The 12443-nt window shown below is 40.8% G+C and overlaps 1 protein-coding gene across 1 annotated transcript; it reads left to right on the top strand.

Annotated features, from left to right (window-relative positions):
• The first annotated feature begins 537 nt into the window (after positions 1–537).
• On the top strand, positions 538–2114 carry PRLHR (prolactin releasing hormone receptor). Its single transcript, XM_074295724.1, has one exon. It carries the CDS (start codon positions 923–925, stop codon positions 1994–1996), a length of 1074 nt encoding a protein of 357 aa, XP_074151825.1. The 5' UTR covers positions 538–922; the 3' UTR covers positions 1997–2114.
• Positions 2115–12443: the final 10329 nt, after the last annotated feature.

Genomic DNA, 12443 nt, shown 5'->3' with positions numbered 1-12443 from the left:
GAGCGTGTGCTAATAATACCGCTCCACCCCAAGCCGCTGCTCTTTTATATGACTGAATGAAGAGTGCTCAGAGTATTTAAACAGATTGCCAGCTGCCCAGGGCCCCACATGATGCCCCCTTTTTTCCTCTCTTGCCTTTCCCCTCTACCTCTCCGTTGTCCCCTCTCTTTCCTCCCCCGTTTTTCAATGTATCCGACAATCCGGCAACACGGTATTATGACTGCCCCTAAATCCACGAGAAATCCAGCCTTCTCCCTAACACGGTCCAAATCCGTTCAATCACCCCGGCATCCGGAGAGCGGGTCCCCTCTAGTGGCTGAAGGCTAAGTTCTCATTGGATTTCTGTGGCACTGGGGAGGGGACTTTCTTGGCTCCCTCGCCCCTCCTGGGCAAGATTCCTCCCCAAACAAAGTGCTGGACTTATGTTCTCCCTCTTCCTATAGGAAAAAAAAAAAAAAAAGAAAGAAAGAAAGAAAGAAAAAAAAAAAAAAAAAAAGCAGGGTCCTGCGTGTGAGGGATGAGCCTGGAACGTCCCTGGATCACATCGCTTACATTCACAGCCACGTAAGGAGATAACGTTAAGTCCCGGGCAGCCAACCCGAGGCCGGGAGAGTAGCTAACTTCAAGTTCTGAATCCACGCCCCTTTTCCTTTGCATCCAAAGCGGAGTCAGTCAGCGGAGAGACGCTCTCTTCCCTCTGCCGTCCGCCAGCCTCCGGGGGGAATCGGCCATTCCGGGGGTCTCCGCATCCTCGGCGGCGCCGGGGTCCTCGGGCCGCCCACTCGCAGGGGGATGCCGGGGAAGACCCGAGGGGCCGTCGGCGTCTGCAGGTCCCAGGCTTTGGCCGGGGAATAGCTTTCCCACGCCGCGCTGACTTTGGACGCGGACGCTCCGAGAGAGCGGGGCGCAGCTGGCGACCGAGATGACCCCGGACAACCGGACTTCGCAGAGCCTGCTGTCCGCCCTGCACCCGCGCAACGCCAGCCCGCAGTTCGCGGGCCTGCAGTTCGTGCAGTCTTTCAAGCCCCTCATCATCCCCGGCTACTCGCTCGTCGTGTCCGTCGGGGTCGTGGGCAACTACCTGCTCATCTACGTCATCTGCCGGACCAGGCGAATGCACAACGTGACCAACTTTCTGGTGGGCAACCTGGCCTTCTCGGACATCCTCATGTGCGCCACCTGCGTGCCCCTGACTCTGGCTTACACCTTCGAGCCGCGGGGCTGGGTGTACGGCCGCTTCCTGTGCTACTTCGTGTTCCTCATGCAGCCCGTGACCGTGTCGGTGTCCGTGTTCACGCTGACGGTCATCGCGGTGGACCGCTACCACGCCACGGCCCACCCGCTGCGCCGCCGCCGCCTCAGCGTTCCCGCCTGTGCCGGCGTGCTGGCGGCCATCTGGCTGCTGAGCTGCGCCCTGGCGGCCCCCGCGCTCCTGCACACCTACCACGCCGACTTCCCCGAGCTGCACTTCGCCATCTGCGAGGAGTTCTGGTTTCACCGCGAGCGGGACCGGCTGGCCTACGCCTACAGCACCCTGCTGCTCACCTACGTGCTGCCCCTGGGCATCATCTCCGTGTCCTACCTGCGCATCTCCGTGCGCCTCCGAAACCGCGTGCTCCCGGGCAACGCCACGTCGCAGCAGCAGGCGGAGTGGGACCGGGCCCGGAGGCGCAAGACCTTCCGGCTGCTGGTGCTCGTGGTGGCCGCCTTCGGGGCGTGCTGGCTGCCGCTGCACATCTTCAACCTGGTCAAGGATCTGGACATCAGCCTCATCGACAAGCGCTACTTCAACCTGCTGCAGCTGCTCTGCCACTGGCTCGCCATGACCTCCGCGTGCACCAACGCCTTCCTTTACGCCTGGCTCCACGACAGCTTCCGCTGCGAACTCAAGAAGATGTTCTGTTGGAGACGTTGGTGGCGGCGGCGCCGGAGAACGAAGCGCGTCCAGCCCGCGGACGGACCGCCCGCGTGCCCTCTCGCCACCGTGGTCCTGTGAGCCGCGGGACAGACGCGGGCGCGCGAAAAGCGGCGCTGAGTACTCAGAACCCAGCGGCCTCCAACAGACCAACTGCATTCACCTCAGCTGTCCAACTTTCGCGCCCCCTTTGCGCCCGTCCGCCCACTGAAAAGGAAGTTAAAAGAACCATGACCAACTCATTCCGAGGGGAAACCTTATTCCTTTCCCATCTCTAACCTGCTTCCGCTTCTGTCCCAGACCGCGCGCACAGTGTACAATGGTCCCCCCTTTGCGCCCAGCCCTGAGACCCCGGCTCCTCTCACCCCGTCCCCCAGGACTCTCGGGTGCAGCCTCTCAGGAGCTTCGGGCCAGAGCACTGGGGAGATGTGAGGAGAGCGTGCGGGGCCGCTCGTGGGCTGCAGAACAAGGTTGGACAGCTACTCTGAGGTCCTGCCCCTCGCGGCGAGCCCCTTAACCCAAACCTTGCTTTCCGTCCCCTCCGCGCTGCACAGAAGGTGCAGAGAGCTGCATAAACGACGTCTAGGCGTTCACTGTCTCTAACATTACTTGTATTTCCAAATGAACAGTCTGAGAGCTGCACTTTCCTTTCTTTCTTCCCCTGCCTCTTTTGGTTCCCGCTGAAAACTTTGTGAACACAGCCCGAAGAGCCCCCTAGTCAGTGCTTCAGGTCTACTTGTTATTAATAGGAAACTTTGCTCTTGGTACGATTTTTTTGGGGGGAGAGGGAAGAATAACGAGGGACAGAGATTTTCAAAAAGTTGACAAGCTGGAAGCACCATGGCCCTTTTCCTGGGAGGATGCTCCAGTCCGATTTCTGCCAGGTGAAGTCAGATGTGGGATCCACCAGCAACTTCTCCTCCGGAAAGGCTGGGACAGAGTGAAAATAGCAGTTCTTCTCTGCACAAAAGTACTTGTTTACTTGGTTACAACATTTAATTTTCTGCTTTAAGTACAGATTCTGTTGATTTCCTTTTTAAATTTAAATTTGCTACCCACCTCACACTGCTTTGGCACCTGTGGTTTAGGTCATTAAAATCTCCATTGATTGCGTTAGAAACGATTTGTTAGCTTTAGTAAAGAGGGAACAGATTATTACCTTCGAGTGCCTGCTGGTAGTCTTCAAGCTAAAGCTTCTGTAACACGTCCCACCTAGCCAGGAGACTCTCCGTTTTACTTCTTAAAAGCAAAAGAAGGAGGTAGGGATTGATATCAGACTTCCTGGGTAACACAATGTTCTAAGCTCTAGTACTATGTCATTCCAAACAAGTACTCTCTGTGGACTTCAATTTATACTATTTCCAAACTGAGTTATAAGGCTTCCCTTTTCGTTTTGTTTCTTTATTTAACAAAATGCTGAAGACCTCCCCCATATGCAGTATACCAAAAATCTGAGAATGGAAAGGGATCTTGGAGACTTTTAAAATCTAATCTGCATATTTTGCATATAAGATAAAGAGTGAAGTTATTTATATTACCTGTATATCAAGTCATACAACTGATTATTGTGTGGTCTTAGATTTTAAAAACTAGGATCTACTACACTGTAGTCCCCAGCTTAGCAAACCTCCTGGCTCGTAGTTTTTTTTTTTTTTTTTAAATGTAAATAAAACGTCAACCTTTACACTTCTTCTGCAGAGAATGAAACCTATAAGCTAAACACCAATGTAAAAATAGTAAAATTACGTGACTGCCTGATGCTGAAGGAAGCATTTCAAATTAAGTATCTGGTTTTTATTAATAATCATAAGCGTGTTGTGCCACAAGTGATGCCTTTTTGGTCCCAGAAACTTAGGAAGAACATTTACTAAGATCTATGGAAGGAAGATGAGGAGTAGTTTCAATTTGCGTTGGTAGAGGGATTGAAATTATTGATGTCTGAGGTGTTAGAGTGTAATTATTTGTGCATTTTATCACATTTCCTCTATTGGACTTTGAGCCTCAATAAAGTTTATCTAAATCTAGTATCTTCCTGTGCCTAGAAGGGGGCTCTTTATAAGCAAATGTGTAATAAATGTTTGTTGAATTTTTTTTTTGCAAATGTCATAAAAATAAAGGACTTTTACTGTCTTGACTATAAATCTGGTTTGGTAAGTGAATTAATGACTATTTTTGAAGTATCTGATTTTATTACTAGATTTTGTGGTTTCCAGATAATAGTTTTGAGGAAGGTGATACATAATCCTGTTTTCCATTGAAAGTTCAATTGCTTAGTGATTATTGAAAGACTGACTAAGGGAACTGATGTACAAAACCTCAAGGAAATATCAGGGAAGCAGACTGAAAAACAAAGTGCTTAAAATATCCTGCTGTCATGAAGAAATCCAATGGGAATTTGTGCTTGATTTTATAACAAAGGCAACAAATACTTCTCCCAGGTTCCAAGAATGGCTCAGGATTGCAGCTAGGTCTTGATTAGCATAAATATCAAATGAAGTGATTGCAGTATTTGAAGTCACACTGCACATTTCTATTGGGCTGAAACCCATGACCATATTTTATGTAATTATAACCTTATTCACACTAATCAAGTTCTGGCTGTATTTATGTAGTAAATAAGGCAAAATATTTAATTGAATTCACATTGTTTCTGGTCCCTATGACTTTTCAGGTTTTTTTCAATGTTTAGAATGCCCTTCTCTCCCCTCCTTTTTGGAATTTCTACTTTAAAGTTTGCTCAAGCATCATCTTCTACGTGAGACTTTTTCTGATCTCTCATCCCCCAAGCTGCTAATGCCTTCCCCCAAATTACCTTGTATGTATGTTGAATATACTTTTATGTGTATTTATTCCAATAGAATGTAAGCTCCTTTAGAGCAGGGACTATTTTTCATCTTTGTATTTCCAGCACTTATCTCAATATTTGGCATGTATTAGGTATTTAATAAAATGTTTGTTGATTGAGTATTGAATAAAGTCAACACTCCTTTTTAAAATAGCTTTTTATTTTTCAAAATACAAGCAAAAATAATTTTCAGCATTTACCCTTGCAAAACCTTGTGTTCCAAAATTTTCTCTCTCCTTCCCCCTCCCCCATCCCCTTGCTACTAGATAGCAAGTAGTCTAACATAGGCTAAACATGTATAATTTTCTAAACATATTTCCACATTTGTAAGTGGACACTCCTTAGAATGACATTCAAGGTTTTCTATAATATAGCTCCAAATTGCTGTACCTGTTATCTCCCACTGCTTTATCATATGTGCAGTACTTGGACAACTCACTCCCAAATATGGAAGACAGAATGGCACAGTAGAAAGAATAATATGATTGGAGTTTTAGGATATGGATTAAATATGGTTCCCTAGGTCAGAGTGGGAGCTGGCCATTTGCAACACAATCACTATATACCAGAGTTCCTCCTTCCCTGCCATTTGGGCTATGTTAGTTGTTTGCCTGAAAAGCTGGGAAGTTATTCTTGGTATTTGATAGATTCAGATAGTGGAAGCTCAAGCTTCTATTGATGCAGCTCACTGGAGGATGTATTGTAGTGGAAAGAAATGTGAGATAGGGAGACTAACCAGAGAGTTTTGAAATAGTCCAAGCATGAGGTAATGAGGGACTACACAAAATGAGAAAAACAGAAGGTTACATGGTTTTATAACAGAATGTGGGATGAGAATGAGGAATTGAGGATAATACTAGGGTTTAAGCCTGTGTATCTAGGAGGATGCTTGTGCCCTTCACAGTTCCTTCAATAGAGAAATTTTTAAAAGTAGAAGATTTTGGGGAAAAGTTAATTTTGTCTACAGGATATCCAATTCAGACTAAAAGAGTTAGTGATCAGAAGGAAGACTGGGATGGCTATAACTTTGAAAATCATCTCCATGTAGATTATAATAAAAGCCATGGAAGTGGGTAAGAGCTCCAGTAAGTTAGTATTGAGGGATAAGAGCAGAATGCCCAGAATAGATCTTTGAGATGTAAATGGTTAATGAGCATGACATGGATGAAGATGCACTGAAGAAGACTGAGAAGGAGTGGTCAGACAGATAGGAGGAGGACTAGGAGAAAGCAGTGTCCCAAGCACCTTAGAAAGGAGATGGTTTCTATTTAAAACATTTTAATTTAATTATTTTATTGCTATGACTCACATATTCCTGTTTCATTCTTTAATTGCGGTGGACACTAGAGGAGGTTGGTATTCTCTTTCATGACTGACAAGCAAGTCATCTATGTCCTTCAGCTCATGAACATGGAACTACTTTTTGTTTATTATTTCCTTCTGTTTCAGGACTAGTTAGATCAGCTTGTTCTGGGTTAACTTTAGAATGGCTTCATTAAGCAAGTTCTCATTGATGTTGGTAGCAGTACTCAAACTAGTGGGAAGGGTCTTTGTTGCTGTTGTATTCATTGGCTTTACAGGATGAGTTCTGAGCTCGACAGCTTTGATTTGGAGCCCCCTGCAGAAAGGGCTTTGGCTCCAGCTCCAGCTCTGCTCCAAATTATATCCTGGACACCTCCTAAATGGGGCTCCAGGATTTGCTTTTTTTGGAGATGGAGGATGAGGAGTCTTCAGGCTTCTCATCAAGGTCTTTCCCTGGATTTTCAAGAAGTCCTGCCTCTTTTTCCTTTGCCATGGCTTCCATAAGTGTGATTTCTTTCTTTTTCACCAAGACACTAGGAATGCTGCTTTTGGTTTCTCTGTTCTTCAGAGCATTTTTTTTTCATGTGACCAGAGATAGCAGAGAAGATTTTTTGTTCTCATGCTTCTTGTTCTTAATTTCTTTCTCAGTTTCTTCAGTCTTTCTCACAGAAGGAGACAATATCTAGGAGGTAATTAACAGTATTAAAGGTTGTAGAGAGATTAAGAAAGATGAAGCCTGGGGGCAACTAGGTGGTGCAGTGAATAAAGTACCAGTCCTGGCTCAAATTAGGCCCCAGAATTTACTACTTGTGTGATCCTGGGCAAGTCAAATAATCCAAATTACTGAGAGAAGTGAGACAGAAAAAAAGAGTGAGACAGAGGCAGAAATATAGACAGAGATAGAGATAGAGATAGAGATAGAGATAGAGATAGAGATAGAGATAGAGATAGAGATAGAGATAGAGATAGAGACAGAGAAAGAGAGAGAGACAGAGAGAGACAGAGAAAGAGAGAGAGAGACAGAGAGACAGAGACAGAGAGAAAGAGAGAGAGAGACAGAGAGAGAGAGGATATGGAAGAATGAGAATATATCTTTAAAAGTTTAGTAGTTCAGAAGTCTAATGGTGAATAATCTACTTAGCCAATTTGGAAAGGATTAGAATTTATCCAACTGTTAGATGAAATGAGATGATGCTAAATAGGAAGCATATTGGGATAGACTCAGTCAAATCCTATGGGTTTTGGATGGAAAAGTAAGCTGATTCAGAATGCAGGATTCAATTGTTGAGCTGACAGTTTCAACCAAATCTCTGATTGGGACTTGATCAGAAGGAATGGGAAATGAGAAGAGAGAAAGGGAAAGGAAGGAGAGAGAAAAGGAGAGAATGAAGGGAAAAGGAAAGGAGGGAAAAAGAGAAGAAAGGAGGAAGAGAGAAGAAACTCTTATTCCCCTTGATCTAATAAAGATGAGCTATTATTATTTGATTTTTTCTTGGTAAATACTATTTTAGTGGATATATAGAGAACATAGGTGACTTTCCTTTAGGTGATTAGGATTTTTGGGATAGAAAAGGAAGGGAAATTGTTACAGGAAAAAAAATTAATGATACTAGATCTTTTCACTTCACTTGCAATGAATGCAAAGGATAGTCACCAAATTGTTTAAGCATAGAGGAAAATTGATACCTAGCAAGGAACAAGAGAAAATATTTGCTCTAGAACAGAACTTCCTAACCATTTTTATTTCTATCAAATCTATGGACTCTTCAGAATAATGTTTATTAAAGACATACAATAAAATAAATGACATTTCAAAGGAATCAATTCTATTGAAATACAGCTACACTGAAATATAATAATTATTATACATTTTAAAAGTCCATAGATATTAGGTTAAGAACCCCATATGGAGCATTATCGTATATAAAAGTTGCTCAAAAAAAGCTTTCTTTTAACAGGCTATTTGTCTAGACATTCAAATAACTTTGTTATACAAACCCTTTCTCATTATGGTGTTCTACTTATACATCAAGATTAGGTAGGATCTAGGAATAGAATTCCTTTCTCACCTTCATACTTTGACACCTGAATTCATTTTAAAATATACGCTCCTATAGAACAAATGATATGTTGTCCTAGATCATCCTCTAAACCCCTAATATGATACTGCATATTATTAAGAATTTAATAGAAGCTTATGGGTTTGTAGATTTTGAACTATAAGGGATCATCATAGACAATTTTCATATGGAAGTGAGTTCTATTTATGTGCTGCATTGAAATAATTTCTGAACCTGGAAAAAATGGAATGGCAGAAAGAGTATTGGGTTAGCAGTTAGAAGATCTAGGTTTTATCCTTGATTTTAGATAATTCATTTTTACCAGGACCTATATGTATAAAAATATTTATGGCTCCTCTTTTTGTGGTGGCAAAGAATTGACGATTAAAGGGGTGACTGTTACTTGAGAAACTGTTATATCAAGCATGGTATAAGAATTTAATAGAATACTATTGTGTTATAAGAAATGTTTTATATGATTGTACATATAAAATCTACATTAATTTGTTTATTGACCCAGGGAGGGTAGGAAGAAGAGGGATAAAGAAAAAAATTTGAAACTCAAAAGTTAGGGAAAAACCCGCAAATGTTAAAAATTGTTTTTACATGTAATTGGGAGAAAATATAATATTGCTTTGGAAAAAAGAAATGATGGCTTTGGAGAAACTGGAAAGACTTGAATGAACAGATGTAGGATGAAGAAAGAAGAATCAGGGAGAAAACTGATATCATAATAGCAACATTGCAAAAATGAACAACTCTGAAAGATATAAGAATTTTGATCAATGTGAGGACTGGCCATGATTCCAGAGAGCCAAAAACAAAGAATGCTACCCATCTCATGACTAATGTGCAGAATGAGACAAACATTTTTGAACATGATCAATTTGGAAATTTGTTTTGCTTGACTATGCCTCCTTGTTTTAAGAGTTTATTTCTCTTCTTTTTTTGGTTTTTAGGTTTCTCCATCATCAGGATGCAAGAACTTCAATAAGAATGGAGTAACTCAAGAGGGCCTCAGGGTCAGAATGCCATCAGTCCTTGCTACCCACATGCCCTCATCCCTAGTTCTCTCTTTCCAAATGGTAGTTTAGAATTACCTGATATAAGATTTCACATCCAATAATACTGTCATGGTATAATGAGATTGCCCTACTGGACTGATAATGCATGGAGTTTAACTTAACTCTTCCAGACATGGTGATGGATGATGGTGAACCATTTTCACTCTCTGGATATTTTTTCCTTCTGATCAATGGCATGCATTCAGCAGATGACTAACAATTTATGATTGTAAGGTTTCATGGGCATGTATTTAGAAGGCTAGCCAGAATTATGGGGGTACAATGAAACATCTATAAAACCTAGTTGAGCTAATTTGCCTCCTAGGAAATTGAACCTGTGGCATTGGATCCAGTGAGCTAATCATCCATAAAGTAATCAAAATACATTGTTTCACAAAAAATTCAAAATAGGAGGAATGCCTATCAGTTGGGGAATGGCTTAATAAACTGTGGCGTGTATTTAAGATGGAATATTATTTTTCTATGGAAAATGATGAACAGGATGTTCTCATGGAAAAAAAAAACCTGGAAAGTCCTCCATGAACTCAAGTAAAGTGAAATGTACTATATTTAAAGTAATTGCAATGTTCTGGGATGACCAGTTGTAAATGACTTTGCTATTCTTAGTACTACAATCATCCACATTACTCTGAAGGACTTACGATGAAAAATCCTATCCATACTCAGAGAAGGAACTCATTACATCTGAATTCAGATTGAAGCATGCTCTTGCTCTTGCGCATGTGCTTGCTCTTGCTCTCTTTTATACTTATTTTTTTTTCTTGAGGGTTTTTATTTTCATTATTTTTCATTAGAGTGGGAGATCTGTTTTTTTTTTTCACAACTTGCCCTTTATGGAAATGTTTTGCACAATTTCACAAGTGGTTTCTTAATTGTGGGTGGGGATAAGGGAGAGAATCTAGAATTCAAAAAATTTCAAAACAAATATAAAAAAAAATTGTTTTGAGTGTAATGAAAATATTACATAAATAATTTTTTTGTTTTTAATTTTTTATTATAGATTTTTATTTACAAGATATATGCATGGGTAATTTTTCAGCATTGACCCTTGCAAAATCTTCTGTTCCAACTTTTCTCCTCCTTCCCCCCACCTCCTCCTCTAGATGGCAGGTAGACCAATATATGTTAAATATATTAAAGTATATGTTAAACATGATATATATATATATATGTATATATATATACATATCTATAAAGTTATTTTGCTGCACAAGAAAAATTGGACTTAGAAATAAGGTAAAAATAACCCGAGAAGGAAACCAAAAATGCAAGTGGACAAAAACAGAGGGAGTGGAAATGCTATTTAGTGGTTCACATTCATTTTCCAGAGTTCTTTTGCTGAGTGTAACTGGTTCTCTTCATTATTGAACAGATGAAACTGATTTGGTTCATCTCATTGTTGGAAACAGCCACGTCCATCAGAATTGATCATCATATAATATTGTTGTTGAAGTATACAACAATCTCCTGGTTCTGCTCATTTCACTCAGCATCAGTTCATATAAGTCTCTCCAAGTCTCTCTGTATTCATCCTGTTGGTCATTTCTTACAGAACAATAATATTCTATAACATTCATATACCATAATTTACCCAACCATTCTCCAATTGATGGGCATTGATTCACTTTCCAGTTTTTGACCACTACAAAGAGGGCTGCCACAAACATTTGGCACACATAGGTCCCTTTCCGCTCTTTAGTATTTCTTTGGGACATAAGCCCAGTAGCAGTACTGCTGGATCAAAGGGTATGCACAGTTTGATAACTTTTTGAGCATAGTTCCAAATTGCTCTCCAGAATGGCTGGATGTATTCACAATTCCACCAACAATGTATAAGTGTCCCAGTATACATAAAAAATTTTAAAAATATACATTGCCTCAGAGAACTCACAAGTAAAGATGATACATCTGGGTCTAATCTCACTTGTACCTGTATACCGTTGGGAAGGTGACAGATGCTTTAGCTTTCTGAATGGAATACTCATAAAAATCATAGCTGCAAAAGCAATTTATTAATGCAGTACTAATTGAGATATCCAACAAGGCAGTCAGAAGGATTTCATTTAGAGTATACATTGAACCACCAAGCTAGGGAAGGCCTTCACAATTAGTGGGAGCTCATGAGCTCTGGAGTTTTGGTCATTATTGCTTATGTAGATCCCAGAGTATATTGAACATGGAATATCATTTAAAGAATCTATGAGTGATATTGGGTTATCCTAGATGCTACATGTATGTTATGCCATTTATTGAATTTCCTAAGGAAAGTGTTGGTGTCTTTTTTAATCTTAGTATTCCCTCCCCACCCTTGTACAAGGATTTTGTATCCATTAATAGATGCTTTGTAAAGAGTTGCTTTTTGTCAGTCAAAGAAAGTTATTTGAAAAAGTTAAAATTTAGAAAGAAAAGATGTCCATTTCTGAGAATTTACCCAGTAAGAGATTTTATTTTTTTGTTTTAAAAGCATTTTAGTTTTCTAAATTTATACAAATATAATTTTCAACATTCACCTTTGCAAAAACTTGTGTTCCAAATTTTTATCTCTCTTCCTCTACCCTTCCCCAAAGAGCAACAATTCAATATCGCTAAACATGTGCAATGCTTCTGGACATATTTACATATTTGAACCATCCTGTTTTAGACAAATCAGATCAAAAGGAAGAAAAATATGAGAAAGAAAAACAAAAGATGAAAATATTATGCTTTGGTATACACATTCAGTCTTCCTAGTTCTTTCCCTGAATGTGGATGGCATTTTCCACAACAAGTTTATTGGAATTGCTCTGAATCACCTCATTATGAAAAAGGCACAAATCTATCACAATTGATCATTACATAATCTTATTACTGTGAATAATGTTCTTTTGGTTCTGCTCACTTCACTAAGCATCAGTTCATGTAAGTCTTTTCAAGCTTTTGTGAAATCAGCCTGCTTATTACTTCTTAAGGAACAATAATATTCCATTGCATTCTTATACCATAACTTATTCAGTCATTCCCCAACTGATGGGCATCCACTCAGTTTCCAGCAGAAGAAATGCTTTGAGAAAACTTGAGGTCATAGGCTCAGGCTCTCCTAGGCAAGCCCAGATTCCAGTTCTGTCATTGTAGCTGTCATTAACACTGAAGGGGGAAACAAATGTTTTTTTCTCTTCTTACTGGAAATCCATTGTTCTACTCACTTCACTCAGCATCAGTTCATATGAGTTTCTCCAGACCTTTCTGAAATCATTCTA

The sequence above is a fragment of the Sminthopsis crassicaudata genome, chromosome 2, assembly GCF_048593235.1.
Source record: "Sminthopsis crassicaudata isolate SCR6 chromosome 2, ASM4859323v1, whole genome shotgun sequence".
Lineage (NCBI taxonomy): Eukaryota > Metazoa > Chordata > Mammalia > Dasyuromorphia > Dasyuridae > Sminthopsis > Sminthopsis crassicaudata.
This window is presented reverse-complemented; position numbering and strand designations above follow the sequence as displayed.

Bases quoted from the DNA above. Each gene is read 5' to 3' on its own strand.
- PRLHR (XM_074295724.1), top strand. From the start codon at position 923: ATGACCCCGGACAACCGGACTTCGCAGAGCCTGCTGTCCGCCCTGCAC.